This window comes from Leptosomus discolor, chromosome 7 (genome assembly GCF_034619465.1).
Source record: "Leptosomus discolor isolate bLepDis1 chromosome 7, bLepDis1.hap2, whole genome shotgun sequence".
NCBI lineage: Eukaryota > Metazoa > Chordata > Aves > Leptosomiformes > Leptosomidae > Leptosomus > Leptosomus discolor.
In genome coordinates this window covers 5,652,262-5,678,424 of record NC_141397.1, presented here as the reverse complement: position 1 = coordinate 5,678,424, position 26,163 = coordinate 5,652,262, and the positions used below count along the sequence as shown (strand labels likewise).

Sequence of the window (26,163 nt, the reverse complement as noted above, 5' to 3'; positions counted from 1 at the left end):
GTGTTAGTGGTTCCATGGTACCTGAAATGTATCTCACCTTGTGTGGCCATGGGCTCTGCCTTGCCTGGCTAATTGTTCTTCTTACCACAGAGTGGTCCCCAGATACCGTTCACTGGTAATGTTTTTTGGGGGATTAAGTTTTGGACATTTTAACTCTGCGAGCTCATAGTGCAGCACGATGAACGCCAGCACCAGAGCAACGAAGGGCTCAGGGTGGGCTGCTGGGATGGTGAGGCTGAGGGTAGGGTGAGCTCAAGGAGCTTGAACGTGAGAGTAATGCCATAGAAATACTTTGGATAATCTAGATGAAAAAAGAGAACATTTTCTACCATATGCCATTGCTTGCAATGAAGATATAGTCAGAATGCTGTTGATTTGTGTGATTTTGAGTAAATTTGGAATTTTCTTTTAAATTAATTCAGATTTTAGAAGTTAATAACTAGAGTTCTGTAAGAACCTCACATCACCATAAATCAACACTGACATTGAGCACACTAGCATGTAATTTTATAGCACTTTAATAAGTTTATTAATTTTTACTTGTACTATAAACCATACATATTAAGAGAGTGCCTAAATCTACTTCACCATTAACACCACTTTAAAATACCTGTGCTTTGTTCAGCTTCAAAAATAATATTTTTATTGGTAACTCCAGTAATTTTCTGACATTCATGCACTACTATTGTATTGTTATATTATTCAAACTGCAGAATATTGTTTAAATCTGCCCCCGGCTGTTGTTTAAATGGCGACATATTTAATAAACATCACAAATGCCCATTACTTTAATGTCAATTTCTACATATGTTTCTTTTTCTAGACAGAAACTTCATCTGATATTACCTGTCATAGTTCCTTTCCAAAACTAAGGGCTGATCCAAAGCAGAAAGTTTTCCTTAATTTAATGACTGGCAGGATTTAAATTGTGGCAGAATCCTGTAAAGCAGGATACGGTCCACTTCTTCTGCAAAGACCGTAAGTGGAACTGAATGTTTGAGATGAAGGGGTTGTTGGGACATTGTGTTATTTTATTTCTGGCTAATCTATTTTATCACAAAGCTTACTATTTGTACTAACGCCAAACATCTCAAGTGTGATTTGACAAACATTTGACAGGGAAATGGATGCTCCTGAACTTCAGATGCAAGGCCTGAATGTACAAAGCCCATCCTTACCCCCATTTCTAAAGGTAATTTTCTACAAGGATCTAGCATACATTTGTTTTCACTGTTTCTTTGTATTTCCCTAGTTTTCATTCCTTTGTAAAGGAAAGCATAATATTCTAGAGGCTACCTTCAGCATAGTCATCTTAATTGGAGTGATATAAAAATTCAGCCCTTCTGAAAGTGTAAAAAAATGAGAACTTTTCATGGGAAGAGTGCTGGACTGACCCGTACAGGTGAACAAAGCAGCCAACAAGTGCAGCTTGGCTTGCTTCTCAAAACCCTTAACATTTTAACTTTGTAAAATTCTGCTTTTTATGCACAAGCCCAAACCTGAGCAAGATTTTTGTGTGTGTGTGGAAACCCGTCTAAACGAATAAAACAATAGTTTAGAGATTTTTGAGGGTGAGAGGGGAACCGGGCCGTGCAGTCGGAGGGGGTGTGAGGCCTCTCTCCTCACTCCCAAAAGTGGGCTGGGCACATGACACATACAGAAAAAAAAAAAACCCAAAACCCCAAGAAAACCTCCAAGGCAGAAAGTCCAAAGAGAAATAAGAAACTCCAGGCTCTCCCCAGAGCAGCCTTCAAGCCCAAAGGCGCCACGGGGAAAGGCGGTAAGGCCGCCGGGCCGAGGGGAAAGCCCCAGCGCCGGGCCGCGCCTGGCAGCCGCCGCGGGGCGGGGAAGGCGGGAGGGAGCTGCCCGCTCTCAGTGCACCTGCAGCGGCGGGGAGGGCGGGAGGGAGCCGCCGGTCCCCAGTACACCTGCAGCGGCGGTGGAGGGCGGGAGGGAGCCGCCGGTCCCCAGTGCACCTGCAGCGGCCGGGAAGGAGGGCGGGAGCGCAGCGCAGCCGGGCCATGGGCGGCCCGCGGGCCACGGGGCCCGGGCAGCAGCTCCGCGCTCTTTTCTACGTGCTACCGCCCGGCGAGAGCTCGTTCCGCACGGTGGAGGAGGTGCCCGACTACGTGGAGAAGGTGAGAGTCCCCTCCCCTGCCCCGGCAGCCTCCGTCGCCCTCCCCTCTGCCCGCCCGCCCGCCCTGCGCGGAGAGAAGCCGCGGGCGGCCCGAGGGAAGCACGTCCGCGAAAGAGCGCCTAAATTAACATTAAATACCTCGTCTTTCTCTGACCGCTTTCACTCCTGGGAGCTCTGTCTGCTGCATATGTAACCGTGCTCTCTATTTTAATGTATTTGAAATGAAGGCTCAGGTGCTTTCTCCTGCTGCCAGGAGGTAAAGTGTTCAGAGAAGCACCCCAGACCCCTGAGGGGTGACACTGACGTCGCTGAGATTGTCGCTGCTGCTGGATATAGTGACAGCAAAGTGAACTGCGTGAACCAGAAAACACGATGCTCTGGTTTGCTGTTAGGGTTCTTAAAGCAAGCAAAAAGTCAGGCCTCTCTGTGCCCTTAAGGCGAGCACTACAAGCTCAGGGAAAGGAAGAAAAATAAAAATTTCTATTTAAAATAAAAAATAAAGGTTGTTTAAGAGACTTGAGAACAAATATTTGCCTTGGGACAGTGCTGTCTCCTAAAGCTCGAAGCAAGAGGACAGAGGTCAGGGGTGAGAACTCCCTTGTCAGCAGGCAGCAGCGGATCCCTCCCTCCCCTCCTGCCAGCTTATCCACTTCCATGAAGGCACCTTTGCTCCCTTCTGTCCTACCTATCGCACATATCTTGGCACCCAGCTCCTGCTGGACCTGGAACCGATGTCAGCTTTCCACGTAAACAGCAAATAAGCACTATTTTGCCCTTATCAAAGTAAATTCAGTCCAGTTTTGCTGAAGATCCACGCTTTTTACAGGGGCCCGGGTAGCTCTGGCTAGCTGCTCTGCCAGGCAAACCGTGGACTGCTGTGCAGCAGCTGCTGTCGGGCTGCAGTGGGGCTGTCAAGGGTTGCGCAGAGCAGTTGGGCACCTTCAGCAGGTTTCTGGGAGTCGTAGTCTGCAGCAGCCCCTCACTGGTGGCTGTTCTCAGCAAACCTTGCCTTTTAGGATCGGGTAGGCAGGCAGCTGCTGCAAACCCAGCCTGGACATGCAGTGTTGGGTCAATGGACTGCATTTGGCAGCTAAGCTACTGCGTCATGGTGAGGAAGAGTGTCTAGAGCTTGACAGTTTTGCCTAGTCAGCCGATTTACCTGATCCGCTGATCTCTCCCTCCAGCTCTATCTTTTGCCCATCTCAATCCCTTTTACTGTTCCCACATTTCCAACCGAGTACCATTCACTTTCTTGCCAGGAGCATTCCTTAACATCCCTGGGCTTTGTTCTCCCATGCAGACCTATGCAATATTCATCTCAGACCTTGGCCAAACTTTTTTTTTATATATATATATATATATATAATTTCTTTTATATACTTTGCAAAAAAACTACACTAAAAAAATGGTATCCCTTTACAGTTATACTTTCCTATAACTGCTATCTTGGGTTAGTTGTATTAGAATCCCCTCCCAGTGCATTTGTGGCCAGAACAGAACTTTTGAAGCTTGGTTAGGTGAGTGTGAAAAAGTCCTTTAGTGGTATAACTGTCTTAACTCTATGACTTTTGTCTGAGCTTAGGCAGTGTTCATGCTCTTTTGGCCACGTGTTTGTGGGCAGAAGGCAACTATCTATGGTCCCTCTCCAGTTGCTTGTCACTGTTGTTTGTTTGCCCTACTGGTCTGGCAGCTTCTCTTGGTTTGTTTAGGGAACAATTGGAAGAGCGGCAGATCCACTGGATTCAGCAGGTCTAGATTTCATAGTGACCTGATGAGCCATTCAAGGAGGGGTCGGAGTGGTAACCCCTTTAGTTGGTACAAATGCAGAAATGGATGTCTGAGCTTAGCCCAACACAGACCAAAAAAAATGTGTAGTGTAGAGCTGGTAATAAGTGCAGGCCTCAGCTCAGATAATTCACTCCAGAAGACAGTAACGATGATGTGGATGTGCTACTAATTACATTAGTGTCTCCTAAACAGTTTTTGGTTTGTTTTTTTTTTGTTTTTTTTTTGTTTTTTTTTTTCTGAGACGCTGTATAGAGATGGGATTTAGATCTGGGCTCCGTGATCTGTCATGTGTGTCATATGGATGAGGGTATTTCTAGTACATTAGATTACATGGCTATAGCTGAGAGGATAGCCACCTTCCAACATCAGGCAGGTGGTAGAACCTCCTAATTCACTCAAATATTCATGTTTTTAGTGATCTGCAAAGTTGATCACTTTGATGTACAAATTATAGGCACGAGTCAGCTGTGCTGTTATGTCTGGGCAGCAAATGACAGCAGGGGGTGAAGCAGCTCTGATTTTGAGAACAGGGTAACTTATCTTAACTTGAGTTAAGCTGGCTGTGGTTGTATTACTTCCATTTTCAGAGGCAGGACAGCTCCTGGTCCTTGCGTTGTGCTCTGTATGTTGGCAGAACTGTATGTGAAGGCCCCAAGTCCCGTTCAAAACATGAGCTGATCAGCTACTCATGACTAGTAGCGAAGCTCTGCAGCACTGCCCAGGGAAAAGTCACCCTTCCAACTAATCTCAATAATTCTGGGAAAGGGGGTCCAAATCCTGGACCATAATCACAGAATTTGGTTTTATGCAAGTTTTTGTCATGTGGAATTTGATACCCTTGATTTTCCGTTATTTCTAGGAAGAGAAGAGGAAGTGAAAGTCAAATTTTCTTTCTCCAGGGCAGAACATCAAGACTCTTACAGTGTATACTGATGCTTGCCCTGTCCTTTCATGAGCATCCGCTCTGCTATGGATATAAGATTGTGCTCTGCGTGCCCTGTGGGCTCTGTTTTTTTGATTCCCTCATAATCTGCAGGTGGAGCACTGCTTCTTGCTTGCTGAATATAGTTTTCATGAACAACAACTTCACTTTGCTCCTTGCTACGTTCCGAAATTATCACTTGTGCTCAGTAACGACTTTCATGAGTCAGACTTGGGAAGAGAGCGCACTGTTCCTTCTGCTGAGAGACCCAAAGTGAAAGCTTTAAATTCAATAATCACTGTTTTTCTTTTCTATTTACTTTCTGCTTTTGAGAGCCTGAAGATTAATTTCACATTTACACTCAATTCACATTTTAGGCTTTGCTTCTAAATAATGAGGCACAGAATCTTCATACTTAGTTTTACATGAAAGTTGAGATTCTTACGTTACGAGGACCTGGGACTTTAAGAAAACAGAAACTGTTTCAAGACTTGCAATAAAACCATGAATTTATGCTGAGTTTCAACTTAGAATATTATTTTTTGCAACTGTATAAAGCAGAAACTGATTTTAAATGGTCCTTTGCATTCTCTAAGAGTTGGTTACTTACAAGGGAGGCCCTCTTACTCAGTGCTCAGAGTAAGACTTTCAAGTTATTCAAGTGAACCACAAGCTAATGCAAATCTCCATTAAGTATTTCTGCTGATGGGTGAAGAGAAAGTGGAAGCAGCGAGAGTAAAACATTTATATAGACGAGAAGATATCAAAAGGATCCAGCTTCTGTCTCTGACCTGTGATGCCAGCCATGGCTGTTTCTTAACTTTGTGCCATTTTCTTTGTACGGGCGATCCTTGAAAACTTTTGCAGGGCTACCTGTCCTCAACAGGTTCTGTGAACGGCTTCATTGTCATTGTCAAACAAAAAAGGAAAAAAAAAAAAAAGTAATGGTTAGGCTAGTGAGACTATTGTCTGTCTTGCTAACTCCTTTTTTCCTGAATTATTTGCGTTATCCTGCTGTCTTACATCTCATCATTAGACTGCAGGCTGTTTGGGACAGGGAGCCTTTTCACTCTGTTCGTAAGGCATCTAACAGGGTACGATCCTGCTCCATAAGAATAGCTGTCAGGTGTTACGGTCACATAAATAATAGGTATTAATCTTGACATAGTTGATCCCTTTGATCTGCTTTGGACAAAGCTTAATGTGGGTGTATGGGAGAGAGGTAGTAATTTCTTAGATACTAAGAGGTATGCCATAAATCTTGCCTTTTGCAAGCTTCTTGATGGGCAGGAGGTTAAGGCTGGCTGAATGTTTCTTTATCCTCCTTGCTATGGCACTCCCCATTTCTGAGTCAAAAAGTGCTGTCAGGTGCTTGGCTGTCTCAGCTTCACAGTGGAAAGAAAATACTTAATGCAGTCAATGGGGAAGAAGTTATATCAGTGTATAGTGTATCAGTGTATATCAGTGTAAAGTCAAGTATTTTAACTATTTCGGAGGCTGCTAGGTAAAGTGAATTGCCACACAGAATACAGGCATCGTATATTTCTTATTCACTATATTCGTGAATAAAGCATCCCACTTTTTCTGTCCTGAGCCCGTTCAATTTGCTGTGCAGCTTCTGCTGTTCCATAACTATAAACTGCCTGTAGTCTGTGCTAGACCTGGCTCCTAATATTGTGGTCAAGTGTTTCTTAGTTGTTCTTCTTAAGACTTTTTATCTCTGCTAGAATGTACAGCTGTGGTCACCAACCTTTATTTGATAAGTGAGGAATCTGTTCTTTAATTATATCAATGAAGAAAAATACAGTAAGAGTCTCATGTACTTAGAAATGAAGCAGGTAGAGCAAAACAAGGGGTATTTATATTTTCCTAGAATGTTTCAGTGATTTGAAATGGAAGGTTGTGGGGTTTTTTGATTTTTATTTATTTATTTATTATTGATTTCAAACATCCAAAGATTTACCCCATTGGTTTTCTTGGGTGCTGTTTAGGGTTTATCCATAGATCTTTCTTTGCTTTCAGAGTTTTTATATCATCAGTTAATGCATACCCCAAACAGGCTTTTAGATACCTAAAACGATGTTAAAGAGCAAGCTAGGCATCTAAATTAAAAAGTGCCATGTTGATATTAATCTCTGTTCATCTGTTGTTGTAACCTAACCCTGAGCTGCTGAAGTTTATGAACTTTCACATTTCCTAGACGCTATAAATCTCTTGCAGCTTGCATGGTTTGAATCATCCAATTCTTCTTCGACTGAGCAATCTGGTCTGTATCCATCTTAGTCTCCTTAGTGTCCCAGCCTGGTAGGAATTCCCAGATCGTATCTCACTTGGCAAAAAAATGAGCACCCTCCAAAATGTGATGGCATTTGCAGAGGCAACATGCTTCTTCCATTAAAATGTTGTATAGGCAGGAGCAGCCTCTCTTCTACAGCAGTGCAGTTTGGAGGGTTTCAGGCTGTGAATCTGTGTGTGTTCGCAGGTCACTCGATGGGAGCAGCGGCAGCAAACTAAAAGGGCAAATTTGGCAGCGTGATGCCTCCTGTGATGGTGCAGGAACTCTCACATTTCTCTTGCCCTGCAAAACACAGTGGGAATTTTATGCCTTAATAGCACCGAGAAGTCGTTGTCTGAATGTCTCCAAGGTCACCCATAAGTTTTCTACCCAGTGAGGGAGGCAGTTGAAGGAACATTTGCGTGCACAGAGATCTGATGCAAGTAAAATAGCTCCATCCTGTTTTCCTTGCCACTGGCCCTCTAGATTTTGGTGGCAGTGGTTGATTTAGTGCCGTTGTCATTCCTTCCATCCTTGAAGTACAGGGACTGTTAGGACTCCGGTGTCAGTAAAAAATGCTCTACCAATTCCTGTTCTTCAATCCCTTTTCTGGCCTATGCTGATGAAAATTTGAGAACAGATGTAACGATCTTCTCCACTGATGAAAAATGGTGTTGTCACAATACGTTACCAGTCCTCCACTCGCCGCAGCCATACCTTTCTCTGCTGGGTGCTGCTGTTGTGCATTTTCAACTTGCCAGTTGATTTGGGATGCAAGACGGGCAGCGTGAATTGAATCCTAGACCGAAGCAGTGTCGTGAGTGAGAAATGTTTCAGTCTTGCTCATCGTTACGCTCTTCCAGAAAGGCAGAAAATTATTTTACGGTTAGTACAACCCAAAAGAAAAAAGGGAACATGGTATCATTGCTACTTTGTCTGGGAAGAGAACGTTGTATGGCCCGAGCTGGGGAGGGCTACATAGTTCCTGGGTTCTCTGATGAAAACACATACAGAAGAGCTGTTACTATCTGCAGCAAAAAGCATGGCAACAGAAATACTGAGTAGAAAGAAACTCACTTTACTGTTTCTTTCGGATAATATTGTTGGATGCCAACTTCAGTGGCTGAACACATTAAAAAACTGCTTAGATATCAAATAGAAAGCAGATTCTGTTTTACCTTGTGGTTAGAGGAGTCCACAAGTGTTCCTGCTCTCACTGATTTACTTGTGTGAGAAATACGAGTTTGGAAAGACTTTTGTGTTTTCTTTTGATGCCATTTAACAATTTGTCTGCAGAAGGTACAAAAGAAAATAATATGGGAGGAGGTTGGTGCACTGGATTTATGGCGGTGTTGTGGATTAAATGGTAGCCTTGGCTGTTCTGCTGATTCGTAAGGTCCATATGGAGCTTTATCACGGTAGTAGCTACTAAGGTGCAAGCCAACCCAAGAAGTATCCATCTGCATGACCTGCTGTTAGGAAAGCTGGATCTAATTCTACTTGTGTTGTAACTTCTTTTCTTCAAATTATTTTTCAGAGTATTCCATTCTTCATTGCTTTTATTGGGCTGGAGTTTGCAGTCAGCTGGGTTCAGAAGCGGAAGCTGTCAGGTCGGATCAATGATGGCATAAGTTCTCTCTCTTTAGGTATCCTCTCTCGACTGCCAGAGTAAGTATATGTGTTATAGGAGCTTAAGACTGTTTTTTAATCACCAAGAAGGAAGAAAAGAGAATTATATATTTCAGTTGTTAGTGCTAACCCTAAATGATTGAATAAGGCGTGTGGATCTTTGCTAAAATGAAGTTGCATAAAAAGTGTAAATGGCTTTCTAATCTGTAAGGCTAAATATGATACTTGCAGGATATTTTCCAGCTCCAGTTATATTAATCTATATTTGATCTTGGCCATCACCTTTTGCTGATTCTGGGACTTCGTCTGACTTGACCATATCTCATGTTTTACTGTATGTTAAAATCTGAGTTTTCTTTCATTAAATTTCAGAATGACTAAACCAAACCAAAAACAACAAACCAAACCAAGTCCATTGTTTTCATTAGCCTTTAAAAATAAAATTGTGTGCATATAACCAATTAATGGAATTGTGAATATGCACGTGATCCAAAGTTCTTTGAACTCAGTCATAATCTTGTGTTTGACTTCAGTGGATTTTAAAGCCTGAGAGAATTGTTGCAAACATGATCATCTAATCTACTCTCCAATGTAAAGGCCATAAAATTTACATGAATTGGTTCACAGTGGGGAGAGCTGTGTTTTAAAGAAATACCCACTGTGAATTACTAAATATCCAGTAACCGGGAATCCAGCAAATTCTTTATATAAGTTGCTCTAAGCGTTTTTCAGGAGCTCTAATTACTTCTAAGGAATATCATGTTTTAGATCTGCCTTTGCATGGTACGAGCTTCCAGATGATAGATTTTATTACATCTTTTCTGTTCGAATGGGATTACATTTCTATTCCCCATGTATGAATTTACAGATTACCATCAAATTGCATATAATCTGTTCATTACATGAAGAAAAGTTTCCATTATTTGAATTTGACTATATGGTGTATTTTCAAGTCTTTCAATTATTCCCACAGTCCTTTTTCTGAAGCCTCTGCAGTTTTTCAGCCTTTTTAGTGTTGATGTCTCAAGTGCACTCCATGTTTCAGAAATTACTACATCAGTGCCAAATAATGAAGTAATTTGTTCTCTATTTCTACTTGTTGTTCCTCCCTTTGTATATCCCAGGTCCTCTGAGCCATCATTCATCCACAATTTTTTTTTAAATTCTGTCGCTTACATTCCTCATTCATAGGCAGTATGTTCTTTTATTTGGCCACGTAGAAATACATGGATTGTACATTTGGTCATCCTGAAATAGTGTGAATCCATGAAATGTTGTCTTTGTTACTTAGAGATCCCCGTTTTTTATCATTGCAATTTAACAAGCAATCTTCTCTTTCAGTCCAGGTTATTGATAAAATATATTAAAAGAGCACAGCAGCAAAAAAATTATCCCTTCTAGCAAGTGGCATCCATTTTCTGAAATGTGTAAATTGCCCACTTTGTAATCTATTGAGCATTTAACATTCACTTCATTATTTTTTAAAAAAAACATCATTCTAATCAAGAAAATTCTTAACAAGGTCTATGTCCTTTAAATTAGGTACAAAGTCAATTTGTGACAGATTATGTTGGTTATCAGTAGCAACTATCATGGATGAAGCCTTTTAAGGTAGATAAATAGTGTCACTTAGAGACACTCTTCCAAACTCTTCATATATCTGCAAATAAGAGGCATGAGCTTTCAGCAGGAGAAATACTCAGACATAAAGTAACGTCTTCAAACATACAGTAGTGTCTAAGTTATTTGAGAATTCCATGGGGCTGTTTTTGCAGCTAGTGTACAATCTGTATTCAAACAGTTTTGTTAGTTTTAGTGTGACTTGTGAACAGGATCTTGAAGGAGAAACATTGAATTTTTCATTATATTTTAAGCTGTAATAAATTAAATATCTATCAAGGCATTAGACTTGTGTGCACCAACACACAACCCTGATATAGGCTTACTCTAATTTGCATGCAGCTGGTATTGAAATGGTTCAAATGTTGCTTCTTTAACTTAACCCAAATTTTCTAGACAGTCATACACTTCACAGGTTTACCATACTAAATTACTTTTTTAGTTTTTAACCTGAAATATTCAGGGCTGATTAAGTTAAACAAGGGGACAGAGACGTATGTCAAGTAATTGAATGGTTTTGCAAGGCCTTCTGGCTTTATTTTAAGAATACTAAAATGCTTCAGATGCATTTATTTCTGAAAGAAGTGCTTGGTGACAAAACTAGCGTTGCGAGTGTGGAATGCAGCTTTGCAAGGTGCTGAGTACTTTTATTATTTTGGCACTCGGTACTTTGCTGCAGAGTCTGGCTTGTGGGCCCTGCAGTTTTCTTTTGGATAAGAATTGTTTTGCAAGGCTGTTTCAACGGAGGGAACCAAATGATCCTTAAGGACAGAAACTTTGCAGGATCAGCCAAGTCTGTAGGATCGGTACACTTACTCACTGCTACACCAGCACAAGAAATCTCTTCCAGGTCACTTGTGCAGCTCTCTCATGGCTGGAAATACAAGATCCTCCTCAACAAGTTCTTTCCAAACAAGAGTGCTGTAAAGTTAACTTTCTGGCTGAATGTGAAAGAAGCAAGCAAAATACAGACTTCCCAAATTATTCAATCGCATGTTAATATCACAATTCCAATGGTAACTGCTTAGTGTAACACCTCTTTTGTAAATAAGAGGAGCTGTGAATAATAGACTGGCTAAAAAGGCTTCAACTGAAAAAAACAGAACAGTTTACCCTTCTGTCTTCTGCTTCCATGGTGTGAAAGAACTGGGTCAGAAGAAAAATGGGCGGGGGGGGGGGGGGGGAGGCAGGGAAAGCACATGCAAAATCTGTTGCTAAGACTTTCACTTCAGTCTTTCCCTTTCAGGCAGAAAAAAGGTAGGGAAAGCTGACAGAAACTGCTAAAACAATATTTCAGCAGAACCCACAGCATCAGGGGAAATAGTAGTGCAAATCATTAACAGCTGAAGGTTAGATTAACACACCATTGATTGTATCCTCTCCCAGGGACTAATTTTCATTTTCTCAACTAGCAGCAATGGTTTGCCACTTCCTTGAAAAAATCTGTGGTTGAATCTAAAATGGTGGGCTTTAGTCTATTAGTTAGAATGAAGCTTCAGATGCATCATTGGAAAGAGGTCTTTACATTTAATGAAAAAATTAGGAGTCACAGACCATATTCAGCCTCTAAGTATGTTTTTCCATTTCACAGCCTGTATAACAGAAGTACTGGATATCTTGAGGGAAAACAGTATTTATTGAGGGTTTCTTACTTCATTGTTGGAGGGAATGCAAATCGTAAATTGTTGATATTCGTATGCCAAATATTAAAAATGTAGGTGTAGAGGAAAAGTCAAATCGGACAAGGCAATGTGTTTGGTTTTTAGGCTTATTAGACTCAACAGTGTGTAGTAAGTTGAATTGCTTTGTGTGTACATACTGTCTTTTTATAAAATAGCCCATACATTTCTTAAATAGAATGTTCTCTGCCTTAATGCATACTATGCATTCCTCTGCATGTATGAATACTAAATGTTATATGCAATGAAAAGTAATTTGGGGGAAAGGGAGAGACTTGAATTACTAAGCTTACTCCCAGCATCCTAAATGTTGGTGGTTAAAACATTTCTGAGAACTTTTATTCTAAATAAATAAATAACTTTTCTAACTAACCATTGCCAGGAGACTTGAAATGCTGCTTTAAAAATATTCTCCCAAGAGAAAGTTTATTTTGGGTATAAATATCCACTATACAAGTATGTGCATTATTTCATATTGGCCCATTTCTTCTTTTAAAGCAGCAGAACATAAATCAAATCAAAAAGTGTTCGGGGGCTAACTGAGGTAGGTACATTTTCAAACTAGTTGGGCAAGTCTCCATTCTTTATGGTCATGCTCCGTTGCCAGTTTTTAGTGTTCATCTATGCAGCACAGTCGTACAGTGTGTGAGTGTATGTTAAATATTTAACACAGAGTTTTGTCAGTCAAGTCTGCAATGAACTTCTCCATTTCTAAAGAGAACGTTAGCATTTGTATACAGCATTTACTTTGGTTTTTGAAACAGAGGAGATTAGAGTTCTCTGAAGTGGTGTTGAACGTCAGAAAGGGATGAGCAAAGGTTTTTTGATTAGTTGATGCTATTATGCATCTTAAGATAGCTGCACTCCAGCGATAATTGGATCAAAGGAGTATAAATCCTGTTTCTGCTGTATACCAGAGTATTCCCAGTTTTGTGTGTCGTCTAGATTTTAAACCTTTTTCCAGAAGTTAGAGTGAAGAGGCAGTTTCATGTACATTTTAGACCAGCACTGCTGCCCAGTGAATCACCTTTGACTGACTTGTGTGTCTGATTGCTCATTCCTGCCTCTGCACCTTCTCTTCCCTTTTGCCAGCATCAGCATTTGTGTTGCCCTCTGGTGAAGTGGCTCAGGAAGCAGGTCCATCACTCCCCATCATATTAACCTGCATTAATTGTTGCTATGGCTGTGCAAAATACTGCGCTAGCACAAGAAATGGGCTTGGAAAAAAGCAGTCAGGGTTGCAGGACAAGAAATACTTAATTCTTTTGTAGCATTACTGAGTTACCTGCTTTAAAACATATGTAAAATTGCAATCTGAAACCAGAAATTTTCAATTCTGAATAGCAGCAATGTGCACAGCCGATCAGAATACACTTGGTTGAAGTTGTTGCAAGCAGTTCACAACCCTGTGGAGCTGGCAGTGTCCTCACAGAACACAAAATACTTGCCTGCATGGATTTATCTATTTAAAGTATGTCCTGATTTCCTGAGGTATCTACTAGATACTTAATGTATGACTATAGAAAATTATAATCTCATAAATTAGTGATGGTGTCTCTTAGAAGAAAGTTTGATACATGCAGTTTCTCGTAAATTATATTTTCACTTCAGGACTTATTAGGTACATTTTTTTCTCCACATCTGTTTGACTAAGGCTTTGGACAGATGTTTATTTAGAGCATGGTCAGATGTGTTGCTTCTGATCCAGCTGCCCCCTCAGATCTGCCAATATAAGTGCACATTTAATTGCTCCCTAACCTGGTCCTGACAAAGTGATCCAGCTAAAAGCAGAAACAAAAGCCCCCCAAGAACTATAAAAGAGGTGTTTAAGCTCAGCTGCATTCATTTTGACAGAGCCAGGTCAAGGAGCAGCTATGCATGCAATTATGCTGGCAGGTCTGAAGGCTGGTAATCACCACACTTAGGGCAGGGATGAGCAGATGGGGCCAAACTGGAAAAGTAATCACTTAACCTGGTTAAATGGCGAGTAAAGCTGCTGTGCCAGGCCGTGCCCCTAAACCAACCTATCTTCTGGCTACTGCACTTCTGTCCTTCCTGTACTCATTTACGTAGTGCTCCCTTTCTCTTGTGTTGGTTCAGGTGCTCATCGCAGCCCGTGTGGAAGTTTTTCAGTTCACTGTGGGAGCAAAAAAAGTATTTGCTTAAGGCAGAGAGACAGGCAAGGGAGTGGGAATGGGGCAGCCAAGAGCTGTCAGGCTCTAGGCTGAGGCTCTGCTGAACCTGCAGTCACGACCATGCCTCAGCAGCTAGTTATGGCAATTTAATACACTACCTGTCAATAGATGTATCAAAATAATAAGGGATTTTAATAGGTAACAAGCCTGAAGAGACAGAATCTACTTACCTCCCCGTTCTGCCCACTCTCCAAGTAGCACTGAGGAGTTACTCATTTCATAAGGGGACTCTCCTGGCCGCACTGTCCCATGTACACCGCTCCTTGTTCCCTATTCACAGCCCTCACAGCTCTGTCAGAAGAAGAGGTTTTGAAATAACTCACTAATCTTCCGTCGGTAAAGCAGTCGGAGTAGGATGAACAGTTTCAATAAGGGGCTGGTGCTGTGCAGCAGGAGCTGGTAGCATGTGCAGCAGGCGAACCTGACTGGAAGGGGAGTTTCTGAATCAGTTCAGCTAAGCTCATGGCAGTGACTGTCCACATGAACAGCCTTTGCTTGGTCTAATTACTTTTTTTTTTTTTTTTTTTGGATCTGGTTTGTCATTGAATTGAGTGGAACTAAGTGAAAGTTAGGATAATTAATCTACACAGGAGTTGCTATCTTCTCAGTGCCTCAGTTTAACGCTGTGTTATAAATTTGGTGTAAATCGTCCTGTGCCTTCGGGGAAGTCCAAATCCAGCTGTGCCCGGTGAAGGTGCTGGTGCTTCCTGCCTGCTGTCAGGTGCTCATCACCACCTCCCCAGCCCCCTATTACCGTCTCTCCTTCTCTCAGTGGCGAGTCCTTCCCAGGCATATCAGCAGCATTACTTTCAGTAATTATTACTTTAATTACTGTATTAATAAAATTACAGTTTAAAATTACTTTAAACTGTAGAATTTTGTTACCCTGGTTCATGTCGTTTGAAGCAGGCTGGAGAGTGCCCATGTGGGCAGAGCTCCTGGCAGAGCGCAGGAGTACCGACGAGCAGATCTGTACAGCCTGGCATGAGTGGGGTGCGACTCTTTAGTGATGACTAAGGAGAGCTCTGAGCCAGAGTTTAAAACTCTCGAGTTTCTGATGAAATGACTTACAAGCTGCTAAACATTAAAAAGAAGGATTTGGGTAAGAGACTTGGGAGAGTCGGGGTGTTCTCAACCTAATTGACTGAAACAACTGGTAGTCCCTACCTACCATACTGTTCTAGAGATTGCTGTATTTCACACAGGCCTGTCAGGGAGCCACTTACTCTTTTAGGTTGTAACTCTTACACAGACACAACTGTTTGCGGAATGCCTGTTTGTCTACATCTTTAGTATTGCATCGTTGCCTTTTTCTGTACAGTGGGGCCAGTAAATGGCTCAGTGCTCGCCCGTTCGTGAATCTCAGAGCCCAGCTTTGCACCTGCCGTGTCTTTAGAAACGAAGACAAGCTGTCAGTGTTGGTTCTCAAATATACTTGTGCTCTTCTGTGAAAGTACAGACTGTGAACTGAGTTTACCCCTATTGGAAATATGTTATTAATTAAGTTCAGTAGACTCTGTAGCTCACAAAGTATACCACTTTCTCAAACCCCTTAAACGTTGTGTAGATTTTTATTGCATGTTTCTGTATTTTTCTTTAAGATAAATCGTGTCAATTTGCATGCATTTTGAAAAAACTCCGAGGAACTGCTTCTGTGTAGAGTACCCTTCTAACAGGCGCTTCTCTGCAAAAAGATGCATTAAGCTTAAATCAGGATTCCACTAGATGGAGCACAGGGGTAGCATTTTTAGAGCTGGCCAACCTAGTTTCCTGGGTCAACACCTAGAAGTTATGGAAATTGGGGCAAGATGTCTCTTAATGATTCTGTAAATCAGTGTTAGAGACCTGAAAAGGATAGACTTTCACCGCTGCCTATCACGGACAAAAACAAACTATCATTTTGAAAGTTCAGAATTATGACCAAAGTAGTTCAACAGAAATTCTCATGTAAATATTTTTCCTCATTTCGCCGTTTGATGTGCTATGATGTCTCACTGAAGTTATTTCACTATATTTTTGTAGACCATAGGAACAGTCATCTGTTACCAGTTCCTTTGTTCTAGGTAAATTCAGAAGAACTGATCTGAGTTAAACAGAATATAGTTTTCTCTTTCCTCATTATTTCTGTTTTTATGTGACCTTTGAGAATATTATAGGCTTGTTCTTAATCTAACTTAAACTGTAATGCAAATTTGCTGAGTTCAGTGGAACAACCAAGTAGGAGAGATCAAAATCAGATCCTCTATTGGAAAAAGGTACTAAGTAAGCATTTGCCTTACCCTTATATGGTGCTATTTATATGAATATTGAAAAATCAGGTCCATTGCCTCCAGAAGACAACGTTCTAGAATATCCCAGTATTGTGTGTCCTGAATTTATTGGAACAGATTTTACTGCCCAGTGTGCTGGGCAGGTATAAATAGGTCTAAAGAAATAACTTCCATTCTTATGAAGGAAGAAGAGTGAGCTACAATGCCGTAAGCTCACCTGTACTGAAGTTCTTAAACTAGGATTTGTAATCTTTTCAAGATCATCACATGTAATTAAATTTACCAGAAGACCTTGCATAAACTTAGGGCAAAATGTGTTACTACTATGGATTATATTACTAAAGACAGTGAAACTTCTCATGAAAACATTGAAGTCACGCTGGGTTTTTAATTGATTGCTTATTTTTGTGTGAAAGAGCAAAGATAAACAAGTGACCCGGATTGTATAGACAGGACTCGGACTTCATAATAAAAAAGTTGTAGCAGTGACTTGCCTTTTCCTTCCAAAACCTGTTGTTTCATATTTTATTCCACCCATTGCTGTAAATTAATATGAGTGTCTTAAATTAGAGGATAAAAAGTGAAGTGCAACAGGAATATGTTTGTTGAAGAAAGGGTCAGCTCTGTCAGACAAAAAATATCCAATACTGCCTACAGTACAGCTAGTGGGGATACCAAACTCACCTCCATTTTACTTCGTTTTGCATTTGACAGGTTTTTTTTCTCCTTGAGGAAAACCGGGGGTTTGCGTTATTTAGGCTAAAATGCTAGAGAAGAAAGCCATACTGAGGAAGAGGAGAGGCTTTGATTCAGCTTTTGTGTCTGGTGGGAACATTTTCTCAAAATGTAGGTGCTATTTCCTGTAATCAAGGGCTTTCCAGAGCCTGATAATCATTTCCCAGCTGTATCATTTTGGTGAATTATTTTTTAGCCTTGGGTTATTTCATGACTGGTTTTGCATATTAAGAATGGGAGAGGATCATATTCATCTTGATGATAGAAAACAGGGAATAGAACTCCCACAGCTCACTCTCCCTTTCCCTCCACCTTGTGGAAAGTTTGGCTTTGTGCTAAAGCGTGAAAAAAAAGCCTTGACTGCAGTATGTCAGGCATATTTCAGCTCGATTTGTGTCAACCCTAATAAGTCAGCTGACAAGGTAATAAATTGAGTGTCTGTTCAAGACCTGGCACCTGTACAGGAAATAAAAGGGGATTTCAGTTGCAGGAGGTTTGCTTTGTTTTGCAAATGGACCTTTTCTCAAGTCTCCTCTACCTCCTCCCCCCTTCTCTTCTTTACTGAAATCATGTTATCAAAATGTTTATTTCAATTGTGACTGGAGCCAGTTTTTCATCTGGAAAAGAAACCTCTATGAGTACCCTTGGAAATGGAAATCCTTCTGCTTTCCACTCCGAAACAAAGGCTTACAGAGCATTTAATTATTCATGTATCCTGCTGTTACATATATGGTCTGAATAATTTCAAATTATTGAGGAGAAACTGCCTTTGTTCAACATTCTGAAACTTTACATTCATGTAGTTTGAATCAGGCTAGGAAAACTGAATTTATTTAACCCAGGGAAACTGTATTAGTAATATCTCACTATTTTTAATGATAATATAACCTTGTGACCAGGGTGTCTTTAACATGTTTCCCTCTGTGTCTGACCTCCAAGGATGCAAGTCTGTTAGAGCCCTTGAGAGCTGAGCTTTTGTGGGTCCAGCTGTAGGGTTGTGTTTTTAGCTCAGGGGCCCCAGGTCGGTTCCCAGTGTGACGCAAGGTGGGGACTGCAATAGTGGTGAGAGCCGAGGGGGTTTCCTTGGGGTCTTCACTTTTGATACGTGGATCTTCCTCCATGCTTAGAAGAGAGACAACAGCTACTGTCTCTGACCCTTTTCCCTTCTGGTGACTGTCCTGGGCACCATGGAAGATGTTTCCTAACACTGCTTTCATGCTGATCTTGAGTTGGAGGAAGCAAAACGGGACTTTGTATTCTTGGAAATGAGCAGCTACTTCTTCCAGTTGAATTTCCTCCACCTTTTCCCTACTTCATTAACCTGTAGGGATCTACCATAAGTAGATCTTCATTTGCACATGGAGAGTTCATCTCCCAGAATTTCCTTCTTGGACTTTTCTAATTAGAGGAAGTGATAATCTGACCCAGTGGAAGCAGAAGGGGGGAAATGGTTTATTAAAACAAATGTTGCCACCTTTGAGTGAAATACGTAGGAACTTTAGAAACAAGTAGATGAGAACTCTTTCTCAAAGTCAAAACGGTTGCCTAAGTGCATACTTTGCACAAAGTAAGAAAATTTTCAGCAGAAATGTTAAAAATCCAAGAAGATAAATGTATGTTATATATATAATAATGTTTTCTATACAGTCTGTCAGTTCTGGGATTTATGACTCCTTATGCAGAGTATTGGACTAGATGACAAAAGTCTTACCTATCTGTTTCTGTCATATTTATGGTCAAAATCTAACATTTAAATGAGGAAAAAGTTTTCTTAAGTTCCCTTCAGTATTTTCAAGAAGTGAAAATGGAACTTGAAGGAGAAAAAAAGGGGCAACATAAAGCTTTAAAACTCCAAGTGAACTTTCAGAATCGTAATTGAATGCAAGCTCTGGACTTGCCTATCTATCACACTGTAAATTTTTAAAAAATACTTAGCTAAGCAGCTCTTCTTTCTGCAGCATTGCATAGTGATATGATGGATTACTCTAAATTAATTACAATAATCAGCTAGTGCTATGTGCCGTAGGGTTGTGATTCAAGCATGAAGGAAAGAACGTACAGCAAATTACATATATGAAAAATGTGTTGCAGGGTTAGCTCAAGTTTTACACCTTGGCCTCAGCCTGTGGAAAAAAAAAAAAAAAAAAAAAAAAAAAGAAGGACTCAAGGGTGAAATACTGAAAGCTGATCAAAAATAGAGGAAATGTACCAGTTCGCATATCTTTGGACATACTGCAAAGGCATTATATGTTAATAAAAGCAAAAGAATAAAGTAAGAAAACAGTACCTAATAATAACTGATACTCTGTGTTGCAAGAGGTGTTTTAAATTTCCTGGTCATAGAAAAGATGTTAAGAAATGCCCATTTCTTTGTGTTTGATCAAATCAGCTCCCTTCTGACCTGTTGTGAAAGGGATTGAGAATTTATACCGAACTTTACAGATGCCTCATGAGGTGAATTGCAAAAATCTGGTTGGACACATATAATCTTCTTCAAAAATATTTATAGAACACAGCTCTTATGAAAATTAAACATGTTCCAGGTGTGTATGGTCCAACTTCTGGGCATAGCTAAGTTGTTTTTGAAGTGGTAGATACACCTGCCATTGCTCGAAATTCTTCATCTGCCAGCTGCTAAAATGAAACTTCATGTGTTTTGCTGGGTTTTGGTTTTGTCTAAGAGAAAAACTGGGATGATTGTAGTAGAAGTAGGAATGAGTTGCAGGTAAAATGTGGCAGCTGGCTGTGGAAAAGATATTAGTTCTTTTCTTCCCGAGCAACAACGGCTTGTAATGCTTCAGCTTCTCAGGATAAAATGGTGGATGTGATACTATTCCGCTTGCAGGCTAGTGTTGGGAGCTTGGGATTTTCAGCTGATTTTGTTCCTCCATAATAGAGAAACTAGCAGCACAGAAGCTCAAGAAGTTTCCTTCCCCCGTTAGGGAACAGGTGCTAATGCCAGCAGTACAAAAGCTCGGAATGGATGTCTCTGCAAAGATACGGAGGCGACCGCAAAATTCAGTCGTAGCATGGGGGGTGGTTTGCAAGCTGAAACAGCCGTGTTTGCTGAGCTTCCCTCCTGGTTCGGTGCAGCTTGACCCAAAAGGACAGGGCATGGCCAGCCTGGTTTCAGGCATGTTTTGCAGGTCTGTGAAACAAGGCTTTAGAGATGAAGGAGGATAATATGTCCCTTTTTAATTTTGCAGATTCAGGTGTTTTGGGGGCCATGCTGTAAACTATATAAAAATGATCTAGCTGACAAAAAGGGAAAAGAAAAGGCAGGTTTTGGGAAGGAGTGCCATTGAGAAGTGGCGCTGAGATGAGAATGAGCAGACATGGACAGAGAGATGCATGGAGGCCCTTTTAGCTGATTTCGGTGTAAAGTGCAGTTCCAGGTGAGACTAAAGTGAAAAGACATGTTGGTCTGTGATGGTGTTTCAGCTGAGGATTTGCACGGCTGTGGCACCTACGTGCAGCTTGTAACCCACCTCTATTCAAGCAGTGTCTTGCAGGTATACCATTTGCAATCTCCATTTGAAGTTCCCTGAATTTGATTCCCTCGGTCTTCCTTCAATCATGAATATGATTTATAGATCTCTAAAATCTTGCACAACTTTGCACAGAGGTGGTGTTGTGCTGATAATTCCTCCACTCCTCCATCCCCTGCAAAATATGCCAGCAGCAAAACATCTGAGAACTAGATTAGTTTTTTTCTGTGTGTAGATGATGGTGCTAATGATAATCTTATTTCTGACTATTAGGCCCTAAACTGAGGTGCATTTAATCCATTGATATATAAAAAAAGGATGTGTGTAACTTTCCTACAATTAGTATCTTTTCCCTAATTCTCTTCTACTTGCTGCTTTTCAGTGGGTGCCCCAGTTCAGGTCACCACGGTCCCGCAAACATTTTCAGCAACACAGCAAAGGAGGATACAGGAGGGGGTGTGAGGAAGCTGCTGCAAATCATGCTGTGGACTACTCTCTCCTACAAAAATGCCAGTTTAAAAATGCATCAGTTTGCAGCTGAAGAGCCATTTCACAGCTACCTAAGCCAATTGTCACCTGGGCCACGCCAGTGCCATGGCCTCTCATCTCTCTCATGCTGGGGTTAACGCTTCCTGATCTGTCCAAAAACTCACCCAGCAAAACTAAAGCAATTTGTTTGGAGACAACTCAGCTTCTGAATCAGTGAAATGAGGTGGGAGGTGGTGGGGCACTGAAGGGAGGGTGTGACTGTGGCAGCCCAAATCTGTGTTCATCTAAACAGCTGTGGAGAGTTACCACTGGCTCTGGCCTGTCCGTTCCAGAGCTCCTTTCTTTCTCCTCCTGGACTCAGCACAGACCTGTGTTAGGTCAGGGTTGGCTGCTCGTTCCCTGTAGTCCAGGAACTTGGCAGCAATAAAAGCTGCTCTCTGGTGGCTTTCTTGTCTTAGCAAATTCTTGGGTTTTCTCCCCTTTTCTGGCAGTCCTGCCATTTTTCTCTACCAATGACCCTTTCCCTTCTTTTCAAAGGCAGTGGGATTTGTCTCCTCTTGCTGCATTTATCCTCTTTTAAAGTGAACTGATAGGCTGAGCAGGTGGAATATCTCACTGCTTCCAAAAGTCCTGTTGCCTTCAATGCCCTTCCTTACAGTGGCAATAGTTGAGGAATTTTAATGTCATAACGTTTGTGTTTGAGCGTAATTGCTGCTATAATTGAGTCACTTCTGACTTGCGCGTTAGCAAGGATGGGTTTCTTCCAGATTTGGAAGAATAGGAACACCACAGCACCTGTGGAGCACAGGAGTGCTTCAGCCTTTGAGCATGCCTGGTGCCACAACACAGGTGGGGAGTGGGTGAGGGCTGGTTTTAAAAACCTCGTAGACCTTAAACAAAGGTTCCCCTGAAGTCAATAGTAGTGTTACTTGACAGAGGTTGCAGAACATGGAGACTGGTTTCATGTGTTACAAAAAGACTCCCTTCTGATAAATGACACAGTAAAATATTCTGTAAAGTTGACAAATTATTGATAGAACTTTTTGGGTCTCTGTTTCAGTGTTTTATTCAGAAGTGTTGACTTAATTAGTTATATCTACATATGGAATAACTACAGACTCTTTGAGCTGCCCTGGGACTCGCCATGGACGTGGTACTTGACGCTCCTGGGAGTGGACTTTGCATACTACTGCTTTCATCGCATAAGCCATGGTAAGAGCTAATGAGTTTTTTATGTATTAAAATACAAAATATACTAATTATTTATTAACAAAATAAGCTATTTATTTTTGTTTCTGTACTTAAGCTACTCTAAGCACATGTAGCTGATCTGCTTCCCAATGATTAGCAAAAGACTCACTTTCACTCTGAGTGTGGAAAACAGTTCGTACATCATACTCTGTATAATAAACATAATTTTGTGGAAAGAGGGAGTGTCATTTTGAAAGCAGTACCACAGTGAAATGAAGTATCATAGGAAAAAATAGGAAGTACATAAAAATTTAGGGTTGGTGTCCCTATATGCCTGTATGAAAAATACGGCACGTACCTATTTCAAAGGAACCTTGTGGATGTACAGAACGGAGAGCAGTAAAAAGCAAGGTGCCCAAAGTAATGACAGGACAGCTGGCTGACTTCATCTGTTTGTGTTTTTAAAAATCTTTTTAAACATTCAATCATTGTTTAATTGGTAAGTGAATAAAAATTTTTCTATACATATCCGTGTATGAGTAAGGTATTTTAAAAGTCCTGTCTCCAATTAACACTTGACTGCGTAAATGTGAGCTTTGCCTTGGTTTCTTTAAAAGTACATTTTTAACCCTACTTGGCTTCATACGTGAAAGAGAAAAAGCACAGTTTAGAAAGGATTGAACTGTTATTTATTGTAACAATGGAGCCCATGTAAACATGCCAGTCATTTCTGTACATACATATTGTGAAGATGTAATAGTATCGATCCCTATGTATCTGTCTTGTTACATATTTCTGTTCTATAGTGACAACGTATTTTTGCTCTAGCCTTTTATATCCTATCTATCCTAATTTTGGGCCTGATCTAAAGTCTGTAGCAATGCAGTAAGAGTCGTCTTGTTGTCTAAGAGACTTTGGACTGGGCTTCTCGAGGCAGAGCGCCCACGGCTCGCACAAGCTGTGGGATCTCGTAATGACAGTTTATGTAACGCGCTCTCAGAAAGGGAAAACGTTTTGGTGCCAATAGGTCAGTGGAATATGTGGAAGTAGGTAAGAAAAGAGCCTGAGCTGCTGCGGGGAGTGGGAGGGAGGAAGGGTCCCTCCCAGGTGGGGATGGCAGGCGGGTGTGAGAACAATGCAGGGTGGGTGCAGGGGGACAACAATGGTGGGGGGACGGGGCGGGAGGCGAGGAAGCAGGGGGAGCTGGAACAATACGGCGGGGGGGACATCGCGGCCGGGAGCTGGGAGTCCTGCGTGGGTGTGCGCGAGACTGGGAATACACTTCGCAAACAATGACATTAACAGTGCTGGCAGGGCTGCAGCCTCAGGCTGAGAACTGGACCAGAGCGGGAGGCTATTCCTGCGTTTTAAAATAAAAATAATTGCCTTCAAGTGTTAGAAAATCACTAGCCTGGCTGTGCTTTCACTTGAGTCAGTGGTAAAATTCCCACTGGCAGAGAAGGGAGCAGGGTCAGCTCCGTGCTCTCTAAAGCAGTTGCACGTATTTCTGTTCCTGCAGCAACTTTGCGTTTACTCTTACCTGTTTTTCTGTGTTTTGAGGGGATTGCACACTTTAGAATTAAAATTCAAACCAATTCCGTTTACATGTAGTGGAGCTGAGGAGACTGCGTAAGAAAACGCTGCTCTGTCTTAAGGTCAGCGCTGAGCTATTCTATAAATGTTTATTTACTCTTCTTCAGGTTGCAGAACTATCGTTCACTGTTAGGTCTGTGCTATGCAGCAGGGAACCTGTGCAACGCTGTAGAAAATAAATCTAAATAGAGATTTTAGCTTAACCAACACTCTTCTCTGGTCAAGCAATGATGAAATCCGTAGCACGGCAACACAGCTGCGAAAGTCGACTGCTTCGGAAGTTGCTAAGGAATTTTAAGTGTAGGAGATGGTTTTAAAAAGTGAGATGTAAACTCCTGAAAATTAACTTTGCACTTTGAGAAGCCAGGGCACTGGAACAGTCTCTGGTACAAGCAGACAAAACACACCCTTGTGCTAGAAAGTGACAGGGCCTGGCGATTCAGGCTTGGATCCTAGAGCAAAGCCAAAAATTAATAGCACATGTATATCTCAGGAAATTCAAGCTGTGTGGGCTTATGTGTGGGGATGTAAATAATAGCACTAATTGTTTCAAACTGGAAAACTAAAATTCAGATACATTTTGCAGTTGTTCCTTAATACTTGATATAATATTGATACAAAGAACCATCATCATGATGTAGCTTTTCCTGTCTCCAGGCAATGATTCGTTAACTCTGACCCCTGGCTTTTTCATGTTGTCCGTGCAATAATTGGACTGTCCATTCTGCCATTTGAATAAATGATCTGAATCGTGGCAGATTTTAAAGTTTCTTCTGTAACAAAAACTCCACTATACAATATCAAGTTTTTACCCAGCACTTGGGAAGCTATTTCTCCCTCTTCACTATATGCGTGTAATAGCTATTATCATAAACTGAAGTTATACAGCAACAAGAGGAAGTATTTTTAGGTGTGATCTCATTTTGCAAAGGATAGAGTTATTCTAAGTATGTGCTTGTATTTTCCATTGTTTGCAGTAGCCACTAAAAAGTTAGAAAATAAAATGTTTCGCCACTTATTCCAGCATTCTTCTGGGCCTGATCCAAAAGCTGTGGCAGTCAATGGGAGTACTTAGTTAGCCACTGCTTTTTCTCCTGGTGTTTTAATGAATTTATAAATCAATGTAACTTTTCCCTTTGTTTCAGTAAAAAACACTGGTTGTGGCTGTACTACTAAGAAAAGTAAGCTGTAAAATCAAAGGTTTTGTTTTCAGTTTTTTCAGGGAAGGATATGTGTGGGTTTGAGGGATTTTTACCAGATATTTTAATCTAGCATATATGGATTACTCCTCAAGTTTCCTCTCCAGGTGCAGAGTCCTTGCAGAGTTACTCCTGCTAGGAAGGGGGATTCGGCGGTCCCAGAGCAGTGCTGAGCCCTAGCTGTGGTGCAGCACACCCCTCCCTGCGCCCTGGCCTCACGGAGACTCCTGTTGCAGACGTATGACAACGGCAGTAAGGAATTTGGAGGCTCTGTAAACTAATTTCTTCAGCAGCCACACCTTTTAATCAGGGGAGGAAATCTAGAGGCTTCCAGATCCATGCAAAAACAAGGGAGACGCGCTTGTGCAGAGCCCAGGTCCCCACTGCAGGACAGCGGTGGGTTTCATGGCTGGCTCTGGTGCGGGGGGTCTGGCCGGGCCCGGGGGCACCCCTGGTCTGAGCAGGACCCTTGGCAGTGGCTGCGCTCTCAACCCTGTGCCCCAACGGGGGATAGTGGGCAACTGTACAACTCTGTTCCTCCGTGTGAGGGGGTAGTTTTTAATCTACGCTTCACGGGGGGTTGCGTCCTGCAGAGCAGTGTGGTTTTCTGTCAGCCAGGAGACCCTCCTCTCCTCTTTCCGACCTTGGAAGAAGCTGTCCAAGTCTGGCAGCCAGCAGGTTTAGAGAGCCTGTCTCTTTTTAACGGCAGCTTCCAACACCTCTTCTTTTGTTCTCCTTTACTGCTGGGGAATTTCCATTGCTTCAGTGTCCCTCCCCTCAGACAACCTGGGAGAAGTGAGTTTCCTTCAGCAGGGCCAACCTCCGCAGCAGCTGCATTGTTCTGCCAGGGCCACAGCGGCCCATGTCAGCCGCTCGCCCCCATTGTCCGCTGGTGGCTTCCAGCTGCCCTGTGGGATACGTGACACGGTCCCTGTCAGCGAAAGGCTGAGCCA

General features: G+C 41.7%; 1 protein-coding gene across 1 annotated transcript in view; it reads left to right on the top strand.

The window, feature by feature from the left end:
* Nucleotides 1-2,021: 2,021 nt before the first annotated feature.
* Nucleotides 2,022-26,163, top strand: part of AGMO (alkylglycerol monooxygenase) — a 193,593-nt gene continuing 169,451 nt past the window's right edge. The window contains exons 1-3 of the mRNA XM_086468160.1: nt 2,022-2,138; nt 8,660-8,790; nt 22,288-22,439. Of these exons, the coding sequence (XP_086324286.1) occupies nt 2,022-2,138; nt 8,660-8,790; nt 22,288-22,439 (400 nt within the window). The remainder of the gene's footprint in view (nt 2,139-8,659; nt 8,791-22,287; nt 22,440-26,163) is intronic.